The sequence below is a fragment of the Schistocerca serialis genome, chromosome 1 (assembly GCF_023864345.2).
Source record: "Schistocerca serialis cubense isolate TAMUIC-IGC-003099 chromosome 1, iqSchSeri2.2, whole genome shotgun sequence".
Classification (NCBI taxonomy): Eukaryota; Metazoa; Arthropoda; class Insecta; order Orthoptera; family Acrididae; genus Schistocerca; species Schistocerca serialis.
Genome location: NC_064638.1, coordinates 866,350,117 through 866,370,144, shown reverse-complemented (window position 1 = coordinate 866,370,144; position 20,028 = coordinate 866,350,117). Strand labels below are relative to the sequence as shown.

The following is a 20,028-nucleotide window of genomic DNA, read 5'->3' as shown; positions in this document are numbered from 1 at the left end:
CAAATGAAGCAGAATTCTTGTCCACAAACAAAAGCTGAATAGAGGCAAACGGTCGCAGGTTCGAATCCTGCCTCGGGCATGGATGTTTGTGTTGTCCTTAGGTTTAACTAGTTCTAAGTTCTAGGGGACTAATGACCTCAGCAGTTGAGTCCCATACAGCTCAGAGCCAGAGCCAATAGAGGCAAAACAAGCGTAATAACAGCTATGCGATAAGTGTTTTATTAATTCGAGGGCAAGACTTTATCTACGGAGTTCCAAGTAAAGTCGTACGGAAATTCGCCCATTGGATCAAAAGTGTCTCTCCAGAAACTCGTTGATAGTGATGGCACCAACGATGATGAAATGAAGACTGAAACACTAAATTCTTGCTTCTGAGATAACTTCACTCACAGTCACAATGTATTTTCTATCTTTTTTCATGTTCCGATGCGAAAACGACGTGTATCGTAATAAGTGAGGGCAGAATTAAGAAACAATAATTGTAGATACTCGATAGAGGATAGACTACTCCATCTTAAATTAAAAGCGTTAGCGTGGTGCTGAGCCAAGCGCTTTTCGAAATTTAAGTAAACCTGTGTAGCCGGAATGTCTTTATACGCGGCTTTCAGGACATCGTGTGAGGATAGGATGAGCTGGATTTCAAATTACCGATATTTTCGGCTTATACACTAGTTGCATGTAGCAGTGAGATACTCCATTTCGTTGAGCTCAGAATATGTTCTATGCCTATAAAACAGATGGACGTCAAAGATATTGGACAGAAATTTAGTGGCTCACTTTGTCATCCCTTCTTGTAAACAGGGTGGTCCTATACTTTCTTTTAACTGATTAGCAGAATTTTTCGTTCGCGAGATCCGCGGTGTATTATGGTTAAGAAGAACGCCAACTGAGCTGCAAATGTTGGATAGAAACTGGTAGAGATTCTGTTGAGTCCTGGCTTTGTTCAGTTTCAACAATAATTCGCTGTTTCCAACGTCAGTGACACTACGTACAGTCCGTAGCTGTAAACAAACTTGCTCTGTATGTGTGTGTGTGTGTGTGTGTGTGTGTGTGTGACGGCATGAAAGGCAGTAGAGAGGAAAGGAGAAAAAGCGAGAGAGGTAGATACGGGGGTGGAAGTGAGAAAGCAGGTACTGTTGGAAAACAGAGGATGTTCAAATGTGTGAAATTTTATGGGACTTAACTGATAAGGTCATTAGTCCCTAAGCTTACACACTACTTAACCAAAATTATCCTAAGGACAAACACATCCACCCATGCCCGAGGTAGGACTCGAACCTCCCCCGGGACCAGCCGCACAGTCCATGACTGCAGCACCTAAGACCGCTCGGCTAATCCCGCGCGGCAACAGAGGATGTTTGAATACATTTTTCTCTGAGGAGCTGTCTTTTTACAACTCATAAAGCTGCCCAACACTGTTTTAATGCGTAGCGTTGTGCATCGCTCAAAACTTTCTTTTCTTGGGTAGGGTGTGACCAGAAAAATATCCCTACTTTCAAGATGATGTTGTGAAGGGAGGGGACGTGTCGGAAGGGTGGGGAAGGGCTCTAATTTACACAGAGGGAAAACAAAATCGCAAACAGAAAGTAATTAATGTATAGTTATGAAATACTTTTGTGTAGGTAACATATTTAAGTGATTAACATTGCAAGATCACAGATTAGTGTAAGCGCGACATCAGCCATTGCAAATATGAAGTGTTGGTACATTAATAACGGGTATAACCACCAGAATGTTGAATGCAAGCATGCAAATTTGCATGCATTGTGTTGTACAAGTGCCGGATGTCAATTTGTGGGATGGAGTTCCATGCCTGTTGCATTTAATCGGTCAATAAAGGGACAGTTAATGTTTGTGGATAACGCTGGACTTGTCATCCGATGGTGTCCCATACGTGCTCCATTGGAGAGACGTATGGTGATCGAGAAGGCCAAGGTAATGTGTCGTCACTCTGTAGAGCACGTTGAGTTATTCTGGCGCTGCAGTCCGGAACCGCGGGACTGCTACGGTCGCAGGTTCGAATCCTGCCTCGGGCATGGGTGTGTGTGATGTCCTTAGGTTAGTTAGGTTTAAGTAGTTCTAAGTTCTAGGGGACTTGTGACCTAAGATGTTGAGTCCCATAGTGCTCAGAGCCATTTGAACCATTTGAACGTTGAGTTAAAACAGCGGCACGCAGGCGAGCATTATCCTGTTGGAAAACACTATCTGGAATGCTGCTCGTGAATGGCAGTACAACAGCTTGAATCACCAGACTGACGTACAATTTTGCAGTCAGAGCGCGTGGGATTACCACGACAGTGCTCCTGCTGTCACACGAAATCGCACTCCAGACCGTAACTCCAGGTGTAGGTCAAGTATACCCAGCACGTGGACAGATTTGCTAACACTGGCTTCTTCCTAACCAACACACGGCCATCACTGGCACCGAGGCAGAACCAGCTTTCATCAGAAAACACAACAGGCCCCCAACCTGCCCTCCAATGAGCTCTCGCTTGTCGCCACTGAAGTCGCGGTGGTTTGGGGTCGTGGAATGCATGTTACAGGGCGTCTGGCTCGGATCTGTCCTTGAAGCAACCGATTTATAACAGTTCGTTGCGTCACTGTGGTCCCAGCTGCTGCTCGGAGTGCTGCTGCAGATGCAGTTCGATGCGCTGGAGCCACATGCCGCATTCGACGGTCTTCCCTCTCGTTAATGCTACGTGGTCGTGCAGAGTTCGGTCTTCTTGCGACCGTACATTCTCGTGAACACCGCTGCCAGCAATCATGTACAGTGGCAAAATTTCTACCGAGTCTTTCTGCAGTACCATAGAACGAACACCCAACTTCCCATAGCCCTATTACACGACCTCAGTGAGATGTTGATAATGCCGTCTTTGTCACCCTACAGGCTTTCTTGACTAACAACTCACCACGTCCAATCTCAAAGGTAACTAACATTCGTGGCAGTTACAGCATGTATTTAAAACAAATCTGATTTACGTCCTACTACCGCCACACTTATGGGACTGGCGCAAAATCTAAATAGATACCGTCTTTCAGTTGTAGAAACAAGCCTACCTACTTTCTTTTACGTAGCACAATTCACTTTTGCTGTTGCGATTTCTTTTCCCGTCAGTATATTTAAAATTCCCTGCAGATCTTTGTTATCCACTACGTTAACAGATAGCCAGTTGATGTAGGCTGCAGCAATTATCAAACTATTTGCAGAGTGTAGATTACAGTGGAAAACTGTGTCCAACTAGTCTTCAGGGGAAGATTCAACAACAGATAATGTAACAATACCGCAAATGTTGTGCAGACATGGAGGTCGATGAACGACATATAAGTTAGAGGTTAAAGAATGGACGAGAGGCAATTACTAAACAAGATTGGACAAAGAAGTGTGAATCAAGCTGCTCTCGCTATTGGCCTCAGAGTCTGTCAACGATGAGGTGAATGGCTGATATGAACTACGCGCTATGTCGTATTTTGCATATTTGCAAGCAGCTTGCATGGAAACCGAGTCTACATTAAAATTTTTGTGAGGACTCGTTCAAAATGCCATGATGGTCCGAAAATTAGATTGCTTTCTGCTTGTAAGATTGAGGATAGCAGTTTAACGTACCGACTACATCGAGAGCGTTAGAGACATGTCACTAGCTCATACTGACAAGGATATAAATCGGTACTGACCTTGATGAAGGAATCACATTGGCATTTGTTGGAAAAGATTTTGAAATGGTGTGGAAAATCCGATGTCTATACGGCGCTAACAGATGCGTCTTCAGCACTCCACTGCTTTACTGTCAAATTGATTTTTCTGTATAATATGGAGTTATATCATCGCCACATCCATGCTGGCAACTCTGACACTTGTTCAGTTTTGTTATCACACAGGCGATGGTATAAATCAGTAGTGACATTGTTAAAGGAACCATAGAGGCATTCAACAGAAATTATTACATTGATTATGTGAAAGTACTAGCTCCGTAGGTCAGGAAGGGGTGAAGAGTGCTTAATGATTGGAAATAGGCCTACGATCATTCCCGTTTTCAAGAAGAGTCGTTGAACAGACGCACACGTTGGTATGTTGTTTAATTTTGGAACACCTTTTAATTTCTCGTATTTCTGGAGACCAACATTGTCAACTGTAGGAATCAACTTGGGTTGCAAAAACGGCGATCGTGTGAAACTCAGCTCTCTCTTTTTGTCCACGGGACCAGAAAACAGTAGATACCGGTGTCCAGGTTGGTGCTCTGTTCCGTGACTTATGGAAAGCGTTTGGTACAGTTCGACACCACTGCTAATGAACAAAAGATGGACATATGGAGCATGAGACCAACTGTGTAACGGGATTGAAGAGTTTCTAGCAAACAAACACATCATGTCGTTCTCAACAAAGGGAAATCTGCAGAGGTAAATGTAATTTTGTGCACACCTCAATGGAGTGTTATAGGACGATTACGTTTCAAGATATATGACCGGCTCAGTGGATAACGTCAGAAATCTCATGAAACTTTTAGTGGATGTTACTGGTGGAGATACAGAAGTTGCTCTCCAAGAGAATTGTAGCGAAGTGCAGGAAGACGTGCAGAGAATCTACGCGTGGTGTAGTGACTGACAGTTGGCTCACAACGTAAATACATGTAACATATTGTGGATAAATAGGCAGAAACAGACATTGTGGTATAATTACATAAATGCAGAATAATCACGGGAATTCATATCCATAAATTATCTTGTCGTATGTATACAGAGCAGTCTTAATTGGAATGACCAGTAAAACTAATCACAGTTATGACAGACAGAGATGTGTTGGAAAATTCCTCAGGAAGTGTAATCGAACCGCAAAAGGGCTAGCTTACAAAACCCTTGCTTCACCAGTACTTCAATACTGTTCTTCAGTTTGGGACCCGTACCAGATACGATTGATCCAGGAAACAGGAAGATGCGTGTTTCGTTACAAGTTTATTTAGTGAGCACTCAAGTGTCATAGAGAAGCTCAACCAATTCCAGTGGCAAATGGTGCAGGAGAGGTGTTCTGGTGTAGTTTTCTATTCAATTTCTGGGGGATACACTCGTAGAATAGTCAATCAATATATCGAGTCATCCGACGTATATATTTTGGAAACACCATGATGGTCCAATTAGAGAGATTCGAGACCACGCAGAGGATTATTAACAGTGTTTCACCCTGCGAACCATTTGCGCTTGGAACAGGATATGGGGGGAGTGAGAGTGATACACCGAGTACCCTGTGCCGAGAAGTAGAAGGCAGAAATTGAAACCGACATGTCCACTTTACAAGGTAACATCGCCACACCATGCCTACAGAGGTCGGCAAAAAGTTTTGGATGGTTTGTCACCTCAAACTAAAATTGCTGATAGTCTATTAGGAGGGTGCCTCCTCATTGTCAAGGAGTAAGACGTGCGTTGCTGAGCTCGATGCGGCTTTTCTTCTTTTGAACTAGATCCAAGTGCGTGATGCTCCACAACTGTAATCGTAGATGAAAACATGAAGAAAGTTAATATGTTATTTCACGATCGGTCATACACTCATAGGTGTGTGAAACAGCTGATGCCGCAGACTTATCGGGAGAAAACTGTGACTGTACATATTACATGGAGAATAACTACGAGATAGCGCAATTGCACCAACACTACCGGAAATATATGTGCAACATGAGGGCCATATCGACAAACTACCTGATTTTGAGTGTCAACTTGCTAATATGTATAAGAAGCGAATTCGTCCATGTTACAATAGAAACAGAAGAGCAGTGAAAGCACACCAACACATACGACATGATTCGTTTGTTGTTCTACAGCACATAGTCAATCTCATTTTCGGTTGTGTTTGGTCCTTTCCACATCCATTTTATGCCTTAGTTTCTCTTAAAAATGTGTTTAGCGAGTACATCTGGTTCTTCTCAGCAAATTGCACTGTTAAGTCTGCTTGATCGTCCCTCTTGTTACTGATGAAATATATTTTTCAACTTTGTCACTATATTCCATTAAAGTCGCACATTGCCATCGTACAACAGGATTTACTTTCGTTTAACTGTTTTTGTGACTCCTCATGAAGATCAACTTGTTCATGATGGTGTGAGGAAGGTGGAAATAATTCTTCTACACTGATGGAAAAGATAGCAACACCAAAAAATAATTGATATAGGTAATGAAATTTCAGGAACACATTTCTCAAGTAACACGTTTAAGTGATTAACATTGCAAGATCACAGGTTAAAGTAAGTGTGAAATAACCCATTACAAATGTGAAGTGTTGGTACGTTAATAACCGGTGTAACCACCAATATGTTGAAAGCAAGCGTGCAAGCATTGTGTTGACCAAGTGCCGGATGTCAGTTTTTGGCATGGACTTCCATGCCTGTTGCGCTTGGTCGGTTAATAGGTGACACTTAGTGCAGTTTATGGACAACGCTGGAGTTGTCATCCGATTGTGTCCCACATGTGCTCGGCTGGAGAGGAGTTTGCTGATCCAGCATGTTGCCAACATGTCGATATTCTGTAGAGCATTTTGGGTTACAACAATGGTATGTGCACGAGAGGTATCCTGTTGGAAAATAATCCCAGGAATGTATTCATAAATGGCAGCACAACAGGTCGAATAACCAGACTGGCATACAAATTTGAAGTCAGGATGCATGGGATAACCACGAGAGTGCTCCTGCTGTCATATTGAATCACAGACCATAAGTCCAGGTGTATAGGTACAGTGGCTCTAGCACTCTGACATGTTGAATGCAGGCCCTCAACTGGCTTCCTTCTAACCAACACATGGCCTTCACTGGTATTGAGGCAGAACCATCTTTCATCAGAAAACACACAGATTCCATTTTGCCCTCCAATGAGCTCTCACTTGGCACCACTGAAGTCGCAAATTGCAGTGGTTTGGGGTCAATAAATGCACGGTACAGGGCGTCTGGCTCAGAGCTGTCCTTGAAGCAACAGATTTATAACAGTTCGTTGCGTCACTGTGGTGCCAACAGCTGCTCAAATTGCTGTTGTAAATGCATTGCGGTGCGCTAGAGCCATACCCTGAACAGGACGGTATTTCCGGTGATTATCATTTGTTTATTTTTTAACACCATTCCCAGTATTATGTTTGAGATTCCTTCAATTTCAACATTCAATCTCTAGTTATATTTTTAATGATAATAACTAATACTGAGTACCTGCCTTATTCTGTGCCTTTACACTAAAACATATTTCCAGACTGTAGGTCCATCTGATCCTCTTCCTTTCTTGCTATGTCTGACATTCCAAAACTATCCTAGTTGATATTATTTTGTTCCAGTTCATTTAACCACACTTTTGCAGTTTATGGTCTCCATTTGGGTTCTGAAGAAACATTTAAGATTTTATGGATCATGATATTTTGTGTTAACTGAACTTTGTGTAGGAGGTGTAGGTGCAGCAGCATCTCAACATGCTTAAAGTTATGTATACTCTGCCTGAGTTTGTACACCCATTACTGCCAGTACTCTTTAAAACAAGCCTAGATACACTACTCTACCCTTGGCACACTAGCCTGTCTGGCCCAGTTTGCTGAGACGCATGTCCAGCCTTAAGACTTCACATAACAGAGCTCCCTCTGATTTCATCTCATCACCAGTTTCTTTCAAATGTCAAAGATAGACATTGTAAGCTCTTCTTTTCTGATTATTTCTGGCAGTTGCAGTAAATAAACATATTTAATCCATATGAAGATAGTAACTGTTCCTGAAAGTACAGATACCAATGATGACCATACAGCTTCTCTAGAATAAATGATAATTAGTTGAAACCCTCAGCTGCCGACAGATGTTGTTGATATACCTCAATGGGGACAGCTGAAAATATGTGGCCCAACTGGGACTTGAACCCGGGATCTCCTCCTTACTTGGTAGATACTCTATCCATATGAGCCATCGAGGTCACAGAGGATAGCGTGACTGCAGGGACTTATCCCTTGCACGCTCCCGTGAGACTCACATTCCCAACTGTCCACAATATACATTCGTAATGCTCCTAATAGATATTTGCCCATTCACTCATTACTCGCGCCAGACGTATCATTTATTCTAGAGAAGCTGCACGGCCATCATTGGTATCTGTTCTTTCGGGAACAGTTACTATCTTCATATAGTTAAAGGCTACCCGGTCATTGACCTTCCTCTGTGCGATTAAGCACACTTCGCCCGAACTCTTAGGGAATCATCAGCTTAGTCTGTTTTACGTAAAGGGTAGCCAGTCTCTATTTATAGCATTATCTGCCAATCTAATTTCGAGTTATTTCTTTAAAAAACCATCCCAACAGTTAGACTCAAGACCATTTATCTGTGTCTCTTTACACATTATTCTGTTTCTCTTGGTTAACAGCGCCTTGCCATACCATACTTCTCAATTTGTAATAATCGTGTATACTAATGGTGTTCGATACATCTGTCATGAATGGTGCGAATTGTCTGGCCAATATACGATTTCTCGCAATCGCAAGAGAGTTTGTAAATGACGGACTTCCTCTTTAACTGAACCAAAGAGTGCTCTAATGATGGCTGGCAGACAAAACATACTTACAGAATTAAATCTTTTTAATCCTTCCTAGCTTTGAAGATATGCTTTTGGCATATGGAAGGAAAGGAGCCAAACTACATACATCTACTACTGGTTCCAGCAGAGGTCAGGACTCTAAACCATCACAGGTCTGTTTGACCTGAGGTATTCTACCTCTTTTGTCAATGTTTCTGCACCCAGGTGTAAGGACTCCTTGGCAACATCCTCAGGTTCCTGTGCATTGGTACAGTGGTAGACAACCGATCAGATGTAGATACCAGTTTATATATATTGGTGTTCTGTGAATGCTGTGACGCAGAGTTCGATCATCCTTACTGTAGACCAGTATGTCCAGGAATGAAAGCTTTCCATTTCTCCTACCCTCCATCATTAACTTGATGCTGGGATGAAGGTACCTGAAATGATCCAAGAAATGGTTGGATGCATCAAGTCCGAGTGGCCACACTGTCAATGTATTGTAAGGACAGCTGCCTTCTGGGCTGGAAATCCCTATCAGTTTGTCAAAACGCAGTTCGAGGACGTGTGTGGCGTCGTCAGACACAATAAAACAACATTCAAAATTATTATATTTATTGCTGAAAATGAAAGTTGTTACTGCTTCTTCTGTGCCAACTGGCGGCTATGCAAGAGAAGAATCCACCGAAACCAATGGCGGAATCACTGCTGCCAAAGACGCTGTGTCAGCTTGGAGGGGAAGCCGATGACTCCCTGATGTGGTGATTTTGGCACCCACTGGCGAGGAAGCATGCCCCATCAGTAACTCTGCTTTCAGAGATGGTGGTGACCAAGACGTATGTGTTTTGATTCACACGCCATTTTGGGCAGTTGTCGACCCCTCCCACATCATTGCCCACATTGTTTCCTCAGGTGGACCGCAATGTCTGATGCTGGGTAGTTGTGCTGAATGCTGAACATGACCCGGCAGCCGTCAGACTCTATGATACTGGAGTTTACCGCAGCTTCTGCCCAGGACTTGAGTGGTGTTAATAGACCCTCAGTTTACCCATGAGCGCTGGCTGTTGTGCTGACTTCAGTACTTGATGCTAGACCCCACCAGCTGTGGCTTGAGTTCACTGCGCGTCTCGTAGGACAGCAAGTGTAAGATAATCATTAGAACAACCTTACATGCAAGCTGATACTATACCATAACCAGAGAATCATGTGCAAATGACATGAGCTCCATCGATCCTACTGACCCAGTGCCAAAAGCTAGATGGGGCGGAGTATTTATTTCAGCAAATAGGTACTCTGCTCTACGATGTCGTTCGTCATGATCGAGTTGATTCTGTTCTTCCAAAGTCATCAACGGTCTTCTGTTCCACTATGTTTCTTAACTTATTTGTTACAGGGTGTTTACTGCTTAGTCAAACTGTTGCTTGTCTCTGTTGTGTCCCGACTAATGTATCTTGTGTTACGTTACAGAAGTAATGAATGCACTTCTGTCTGCACTGCTCTAACCAATTTGTATTGAATTGCTCATAGACTCTCTTAAGAGTGGTGAGGTAGCTGGTTTGCCTGATCCAGTAACAATGTTGAAACGTTTATGGTTCTCAGCTGGCAGTCGTTAACACTTTCAAGTGGTTGAATAATGCCAGTTGTTTTGGACTTACAAAATATTTTACTCTTGTGTTCCCTCACTAATTTTGTCAGGATGTAGCACTGTCGATATACTACCAAAAACAGAAGGTTTTTAGAACACCATCTTCAGCAATCTGTCTCAAAATCTTCTGTAAATAAAATGGTGATTGTGTGGGATAATGCACTCTCCAAGCCACTACTTCCGTTTCTTCAAAGTATTTGCACAGAAAAAAGAAACATCTATATCTTTCCGTGCGAGCTCTGATTTCCCCTATGTTATTATGATGATCGTTTCTTCTTATGTATGTCGGCGTCATCAAAACGTTTTCGCATTTGGAGGAGAAAGTTGGTGATTGAAATTTCGTGAGAGCATCCCGCCGCAACGAGAAACGTCTCTGTTTTAGTAATGTCCAACTCAAATTCTCCATCATGTCCGTGACACTCTCTCTCCTATTTCTCGATAATACGAAACGTTCTGCTCCTGTTTGAACTTTCTCGATGTTCTCCCTTAATCCTATTTGGTAAGGATCCCACAATACAATCCCTTAATGAAATTTGTCACCTTGATTAAATTTGTCATTAAAAATATATCAATTAATGGAATCAGTACTAGAAATAAGAATAATCTTCACAAGGATTTAAAGTCACTTACTCTTGTACAAAAAGGTGTGCATTATTCAAGAACACACATTTTCAATAACTTGCCAGCAGCCATAAAAAGCTTAACAACCAATGAAATTCAATTTAAGTTATTGGTAGCCAACTCCTCCTACTCCATTGATGAATTTCTCAGTAGAACTAACATATATGCACAATTTCAGTGCAGTAATGTGTTCATTGTAAATAAGTGTGTGTGTGTGTGTGTATCTGCAAATACAATCTAACTTCTGCGCCATTTCAGTGCAGTAATGCGTGCATTGTAAATAAGTATTATAGTAGTTCTATTACATGTTTATTACCTAATAGGTAAAAAAACTTTTTTTTATTTTAATTTCAGTGCATTAGTGTTTGTAAAATGATTCTTTGATATAGAATTCATTAAAAAATGACGATAATTCCACTTGGGACTTGTGGAATGGTACATTAGCTTATTTATTTGAGTTGTAAATATTTGTCACGTATTATTGTTTTTCTTACATGTTCTACATCCTGGAGGACCTCCTTACTACAGATCAATTGGAATGAAAGTAAATCTAATCTAATCTACCGCGCAGCATTATTCCAAAGAGAATGACTTGCTTAGTGAAGACAGTTTCTTTAGTAGACATCACAGTCTAACATAACAGTCGCGACACTTCGCCTCGATTTTGTTGCCTTCAGCGCCAGCAGCGCTCCAAGCGGCCGGCAGGTTGAACTGTGAGTTCAGCGCGATCGTGAAAGCGAATAGTGATTGTTTATTTTGATTTATACAGTGGTTTTTACCATCGGGAGCGTTTGTAGCGCAATAAATTGCAGCAGCAATAGGAAGAAGACACCACAGCTGTCTTTTTTTGGTTTCCTAAGGATCCTGAGAGGTATATACCATCATGTTACTAAACTGTATCGTCAGGATTCATTTGCAAATGTATGTGTATAAATCATGAATGTTTCGTTTTAGGAGGAAAAAATGACTAGTTAATAGCAGATGAGAAGACCTTATGAAGAAAGACCCGGTTTACCTGTATAATAATATTGGGTTTTGTTCGCTACATTTCGAACAAAACTAGGTCATGAACGCAGACAATAACAAACTCGTGTGGAATGCAGTATCCACACTGTTTGACATTCCAAATAAGCCACCTCAACTGACGATGAAGAAGAAACTGCCACAAAGATTCGACAGTCAATTTAAAGCTGTAAAACAGTCCTATGACACAGAAGCAGCTAGTTCAACTCTCCATTTATTAGTGCCAGATTCGTGAGAATCATCAACACAAGACCTGCTTTGACGATGAAGTGGTTAGATTAAGTGCATCTGTTCGTGTCTTACAAAAGCGTGTGAAGTGTCAGAATATGCAGATCGCTAGACTTCGAGCGAAACTATTATGGGACAAAGAAAGTGCCTACAGACAGATTGTTTGAATATTATTCAAATATTTGGTTTTTCGTGAAATGTAATGTAATCAGCTCATTATGTTTTCAGCATATTTCTCCCACTATTTGTCAGTTGCTTGTCCCACTTAGAATAATATAAAGATGAAGGTCGTGGAAACAAGTGACAATGACAAACACAGTAAGCCTACAGAACGATAAACGAGCTGTCCATCGCTTTTGCATGTAGAGGTACATGTCTGTGCTTCTTACATATGAATCTGTGTGTTTATATTCTTTTGATATCAACGTGGTAAGCTGCAATTCTGTCCAATGTCATAAGTGTTTCTTCACGAATGTGTTGTAGCTTGCCACTCTATTCATGGTTTTTGTCCATACTTGCACTTATTTTAGAATCATTATTAGAAACATATATGCCTTCTGATACTACACAAACTCTTGGAGGCAAGAAACTAACTCTAATAATTCGGAAATTACGTAGGAAATGGATGCAAACAAACATTGTGCTTACGACGCGTCTGACGTTCACCTTACCTGCCGCTGTGAGCGCTAGTGTCGCTCCATCTGTCAAACGGCAACAACTTTTACAGCAGTGAGTGTTATTTATTTTTATTTATTTATTTATTTCGTATTCAATTAATCCGTATTGTGATAAATCACAAGGATGTGGAATGAGTCATGATTACATACAACAGATATGATACACATATATAAAATGACAAAAATGTACCATAAGATTATGAATAAGTTTGTAGGTTAAAATCAAATCAAAGGTAAAGCTCAAGTAATATAAAACAATACCTAAAAAGGAAATATAGTACATTTTCCAAATTAAACAAATAATAAACATATATAAAATGACAAAAATGTACCATAAGATTATGAATAAGTTTGTAGGTTAAAATCAAATCAAAGGTATAGCTCAAGTAATATAAAACAATACCTAAAAAGGAAATATAGTACATTTTCCAAATTAAACAGTTAATGTGATCTATAGCAAACAAATTTTTATCAGTATAAAAAATCATTGCTTTATCTGTAGATACTCATCAAGAGAATAGAAGGAATTTACCATTAGGTATTCTCTCAATTTACATTTAAAAGTAGGTAAGACATTAATGTGATCTTTAATACCTGATGGAAGGGAGTTGAAAATTTTTGTGGCTGAATAATGAACACCTTTCTGAACAAGACTTAAATGTTTCAGATCCCTGTGTAGATCATTTTTAGACCTAGTATTATGATCATGACATTCACTATTAGTTTTAAAAAAAGATAGGTTGTTAGAAACAAAAATCATCAAAGAAAATATGAATTGAGAGGTAAGTGTTAATATTTGTAACTTATGAAACAGACTTCTGCAAGAATATCTTGGATGAACACCACTCATGATTCTAACAGCTCTCTTCTGTGCAGTAAATATTTTTTTGGCTAAAGGCTTGTTGCCCCAAAATATTATGCCATACGACATGATAGAATGAAAATAACCAAAGTAGGCAGCTTTAGTAGCGTCCTCATCACCAATGGGGGTGATTACACGCAGAGCATAAGTTGCCACACTGAGCCTTCTATGTAGGTCTAAGATATGCTCAGACCAGTTCAGCTTGCCATCAATTAGAATGCCCAAGAACTTAGATGATTCACAGTGTAGTATATTTTGGTTACCACAGTTTAAGTGGCATACTTCATTTTCTTGTTGAGATGTGTGAAATTGCATATACTGAGTTTTCTGAATGTTTAGAGTTAGTCCGTTGCACTTAAACCAGTGTAGGATGTCAATGAGTACAGCATTACATTTATTTTCTAGGTCACTGTTAGTTCGACTTTCAAGCAGAATAGTGGTGTCATCGGCAAAAAGAGTAAATTTACACTCGGTGTCTGTGCAAAGTGGGAGATCATTGATGAAGATAAGGAAAAGCAAAGGTCCTAGGATGGACCCCTGAGGCACACCACACTTTAATGTGCCCCAATCAGAAGAAATGGGACTATCATTGGCACCATTAATTATCACCTTCTGTTTTCTGTTTTGCAGATATGATTCTATCCATCTACCAATGCTACCTCGCAAGCCATAAAAATTAGCCTTATGTAAGAGAATGTTGTGGTCCACACAGTCAAAGGCCTTAGACAAGTCACAAAAAATTCCAATAGGTGACATTTTATTATTTATTGACTCTAAAATTTCATTTGTGAGAGAAAAAATAGCCTGCTCAGTTGATCTACCTTTTTGGAAACCAAACTGGTTTCTGTTGAGTATGTTGTGGCTGTTAAGATGTTCTACAATTCTTGTATACATTAGTTTCTCTAATACTTTTGAGAAACTACTTAGTAGTGATATTGGACGGTAGTTAGATAAATTAGTTTTGTCACCCTTCTTGAAAAGTGGTTTCACAACGGCAAGCTTTAATCTCTCTGGGACAACACCTTGCTGGATAGACTCATTAAAAATGTGACACAGGACTTGACATATGTGGTCACTACAATGCTTCAGTATTTTTGGTGAAATGTTGTCAATACCAGTGGAATTTTTATTTTTTAAGGCCTTGATGGTATTTTTAACTTCAGTAATAGTAACTGGGGCAATACAAATTGGGTCATACGTGTTAGGGTTAGCTCTGTGTAATAAATGCGTAGCAGCATTTAAGGAACCGTTACAACCTACTTGTTCTGCTGCAGTTATGAAGTGATTGTTGAATATGTTGGAAACTGTTACAGGATTATGAATAACCTCATCCTTATAGCTTATCTCTGTGGTATTAACATTCTTGTTACTCTTGCCACACTCTCTCTTTATAACATTCCAAACTGCTTTTATTTTGTTCTCAGATTTATCAATTTCAGACTTAATATACAGGCTCTTGGATTTGTTTATCACCCTTTTTAAAATTTTACAATATAACTTAAAATGAGACCTTTCAAGGGGATCATTTGATACTCTTAGTGAGGCATGTAACTCCCTCTTAGTCCTGCAAGAAATTTTTATACCTCCAGTAATCCATGGTTTACTGGAAGAAACCTCATTGTTCTTTCTGACAGTTTTTTTTGGGAAAGCCATTTCAAATACAGATATAAATTCATTTAAAAAAAGGTTAAATTTATCATTAACATCTGATGTGCTGTACACTGGCTCCCAATCTATCTGTGACAAATAGTCGTTAAAGGCAGACACAGTTTCAGTGTTTATACATCTATAGGACCTATAGGTGTGGGAGATTTTATTGCACAAACTGATGTTATTTACTTTCAGAAGTTGTCCATCATGGTCAGACAGGCCATAAATTACTTTGCTCACACTAGCACTGTTGACTCTATTCTTGTCAATGAAAATATTATCTAGAAGGCTCTTGCAATTTTCTGTAACTCTAGTGGGCCAGGTAACCATCGCAGCCAAGTTGTAAGAATTCATTAAGTGGTCCAGGTCAGTTTTGAGGTTGTTATCAGTTAAGAAGTTGACATTAAAGTCACCTACAATTATTAAATTTCTAGTTTTAGAGAACAATTTGGTCAAAAGAGATTCTAACTTATTCATAAAGATGCAAAACTTCCCTGCTGGAGCTCTGTAAATTGCAAGCACAGTAAGTAACATGTCCTTTGCAGAAATTTCAGTCCCGCAAACTTCAAAATGTTGATCTACACAATACTTACTTAGATCTAAAGATTTATAAATGATTTTACTGTCTATATAAATTACAGCACCACCTTTCTCCTTACTTGTTCTGCAGTAATGAGTAGCTAGATCATACCCATCAAGCTGCAGCCCATCAATTCCAACTGTTACATGATGCTCAGTAAGGCATAAAACATGAGGACGGTCAACAGTGTCCATGTCCCCTAAATTTACAGATAAAAACTCTAATTTACTTTTGAGACTTCTGATATTTTGATGAAGAATAATAAGATTCTTATAGCTACCTCTACTGTCCTTCTGCTGGTCTGCTTGTCCATTAACACCGTTAGTCCCCGTTGCACTCAAAACTGTGTTGGATACATTAAGACCTATGTCGCAGCTGGAGATTTGTTCACTAGATGTCGTTGGCGAGGTCAGGTGGGTGCTGGCCATAAAAAATCACTGTTTCTTTTTGGAATTCTTCTTTCTCTCGTAGAAAATCGGGGATTACCTTTTATCCTTGGAGATACTGCATCGGAATTATTTTCCAGTCCTTGAGGTTCTTTGGGTGGAACTTCATCATATGGTATTAATATGTCATTGGCAGTGACAGGGTGAGACACAGCTATACATCTGTTTCTTGTATTCACATTGGTTCCCTGTCTATCTTGGCATGAATTGGTTTCTACAGTACCGGTACAAAATCTGACCTTTCTTGCAGAGCTGGTTGTAAGTGTTTTTACTACATCACACCGTTTCCATGGGTTTGATACTGATGAAGCAATGTTCCTGCACAGTCTGAGCTTTCCTGTTTTGTTCAGGTGTAGTCCATGATTAGTGTAATCAGGCCTTTGCAAGAATAAATTGACATCAATTACTTTCACATTATCAAAATTAGATGACAAATTCATTATATATTCATTAAATCTGTACACTGTTTCGTTGACTTCTGGCTTGTCATAACAGTAGGGAACGGTACATAACAATAGCTTTGTATGATCAAGTGCTGCAGTCAACTTTTCCAAGTCTGGAATAAAGTTGTTTTTCTTACGAATGTCATTTATTCCTGCAAGGATAATAACTGCATCGTCCAAATTGAAATCACTAGTAAGATCTGATGCCCCTTCAACTACACCACTGAGGCATGCATTTGGTTTAACAACAGATGATGTGTAGTACTTGGGTTTCAAAAATTCATTTAGCAATGATGCACAGTTTCGCCCATGACTGTCCGATAGTAATAAAATCTTATTCGTTGGCTGACTCTCAATTGGTCTTTTTGTCGAATTTTTAGGAACATTGTCTCGTCCTACCACCTGAGTAGATTTCTCTGTTTCATCAATTTTATCACTTAAGGCACTAAAACGGTTGCTTGTATTCAGATGATATAACTGCTGAGAAACGAGATGTTTTGGTATCTTCTTGGGCTGGTGACAATTTGTGCTCTCGTCTTGGGATTCACTTTTGTTCTGTTGACTTCTGGCAGACAATGTGACATTTTCAGCTTTCAGTCTTTGCAGTTCTTCTAACAACACGGAAATTATTTCTTCCTTGCTGTCTATAGTGCCCACTTTTACGCAATTATCACATTTCCATATCACTTGTTTTGAGTCCACCTTTGCACAGTTATAATGATAAACAATTTTACACTTAAAGCACATAATACCTGTAACGACTTTCTTTCTGCATGAGCATAGTTTGCTGTTTGTTATTTCTTGAAGCGCAATTTCGTGGCTGTATGATGAAGTTGATGCTAAGCAAACACTGAGTTTCTCATTTTTTACTACCACCTTCATAATTAAATAACAAGAGATGCACTTCCCATCACTAAATACGTCGAACTTCTTACACTTCACACAAACTTCGGATTGTTTGCTTTTATTTGCGGAACTCATGCTGTTCTGTTTACCGATCGTCAACATGGTTTCTTTTTCACAGTTTATAGATGCATCACAGTTTTTTTCAGATACTTTTAACACAATATAACACGTAATACATAACTGGTCACAATACCAACCGACATTTCTGCAAAATGCACACTTTTCTTCATTAAATTTACATTTATTACTGGAACTAACACACTCGCGAATTTCATTCGGCGCCATCTTGAAAAAAAGCCTATGGGACTGTCGCGACTGTTAGACTGTGGTAGACATGTTGCATCTTTAAGTGCTCTGCCAATAAAATGCTGTCTTTGATTCGCCTTCCCCACAACATTTTCTGTGTGTCCATTCCAATCTAAATTGTTCGTAATTGTAATTCCTTGGTATTTAGTTAAATTTACGACCTTCAGATTTGACTGATTTACCGTGTAAAAATTTAACAGATTCTTTTTAGCACTCATGTGGATGACCTCACACTTTTCACTATTTAGTGCCCATTGCCAATCTTCTCACAATGCAGCTATCTTCTCTAAATCGTCTTACAATTGGTTTTTGATCTTCTGATGACTTTTAACACTATCGTGAGGAGCGCCAGAAATCACTTCTCTTTCAATCAATGACTTCCCATCAATTACTACGAACTGTGTCTTCTCTGACTGGAAATTAGAATCCAGTCGTATAACTGAGACGGTATCCCATAAGCACGCAGTTTGATTACAAGCCGCTTATGAGGTAGGTATCACAAGCCTTTTGGCAATCTAAAGATACGGAATCAATCTGAAATCCATTGTCGATAGTACTCAACACTTCGTGCGTGTAAGAACTAGTTGTGTTTAACAAGAACGATGTTTGCTAAATCTCTTTTGACTGTGTGACAATAGGCAGTTCTCTTCAAGGTAATTCATAACATTCGAACACAAAGTATGTTCCAAAATCCTGCTGCATATCGACGTCAATGATACGGGCCTGTAATTTAGTGGATTACTCCTATTGCCTTTCTTGAATAAAGGTGTCACCTGCACAACTTTCCAGTCTTTGGGTACAGATCTTTCGTTGAGAGAGCGGTTAAATATCGACCTATTGCATCAGCATTCTCTAAAAGGAACCTTATTGGTATAAGTCTGTACCGGAAGTTTTGTTTTTATAAAGTTGCGTCACTACTCTGAGGATACCTACTTCTAAGTTACTCATGTTGCGAGCTGTTCTTGATTCGAATTCTGGAATATATACTTCATCTTGTTTGGTGAAAGAATTTGAGAAGGCCGTGTTTAGTAACTGCTTTAGCAGCACTGCCATCTGTAGTATTTCCATTGCTATCGCGCGCGGAGAAGGTATTGAATCTGTCTTGTCGCTAGCATACCTTACATACGACAAACGACAAGACTCTTTGAATTTTCTCGATTTTGGGATAAAGTTTCATTGTGGAAACTATTGTAAGCATCTCGCATTGAAGTCCACGCTAAATTTCAAGCTTCCGTAAAAGATCGCCGCCAGTCTTGGGGACTTCGCGTTCGTTTCAATTGGCTTGCTTTTCTCACTTTCTGCAACAATGATCTGACATCTTTATCATACCAAGGGGGATCAGCTCTGTCGTTTGTTAATTTGTTTGGGCTCTTTTAATTTCTGTCGATACAATTTTTTTTAATTCAAGACACATTGTTAATTTGGAAGGCTTGGAGATTGTCTCTCAGGGAGGCATCAAGGGAATTTTTATCTGCTTTTTGGAATAGATATAGGCCTATTTTACGTTTATTTTTGGACGATTTGGGGGTTACGGTATTGTCTCACTGTAAGAGCCCTGTGTCCACTAACCCATGTATCCGTTTTGATGCCCTTTATTAAGTCAGGATTCTTTGTTGCTAAGGGGTCAAAGTGTGTTTTCACAACCGTTTACTATTCGACTGGGCTCATGTACTAACTGCCCTAAATAATTTTCAGAGTATGTGTTCAGCACGATTTCGGATGATGTTTTGTATGTCTCTCCTGATTTAAACATGCATTTTCGCCAACACATCGAGGGTAAATTGAAGTCACCATCAATTTTAATTTTATGAGTCGGGTACGTGTTTGAAATAAGACACAAATTTTCATTGAACCTTTCAGCAATTTAATCATCCGAGTTGGGAGGTCGGAAAATAACCCTATTATTATTTTATTTCAGTTGCCAAGAATGACCTCTACCCATACTAACTCACAGGAACTATCCCCTTAAATTTCTCTAGAAGTTCATCAAAGTACACGAGCGAATCCAAGGGACAAAGACACAAATCTTCAAATGCTAGATAAAAACCGTGGAACTACATACCGGTATATGGTCTTCACACTAAGAACAGGCACTCACCTAAAACTTGGCAGAGTCAGGGGGCAGCAGTG

General features: G+C 39.8%; 1 protein-coding gene across 2 annotated transcripts in view; it reads left to right on the top strand.

The window, feature by feature from the left end:
• The first annotated feature begins 12,523 nt into the window (after nucleotides 1-12,523).
• The window catches only part of LOC126485663 (peroxidase-like), a 61,735-nt gene continuing 54,230 nt past the window's right edge, over nucleotides 12,524-20,028 (top strand). The window contains exon 1 of one of the 2 annotated variants that reach the window (XM_050108892.1): nucleotides 12,524-12,757. Coding sequence is in view for 1 of the 2 variants with exons in the window: in XM_050108891.1 (XP_049964848.1) it covers nucleotides 14,262-14,316 (55 nt within the window). In the remaining variant the exon portion in view is untranslated. Of the gene's footprint in view, nucleotides 12,758-14,201; nucleotides 14,317-20,028 lie in introns of those variants that run through there. The other variant, XM_050108891.1, reaches the window with a different exon arrangement.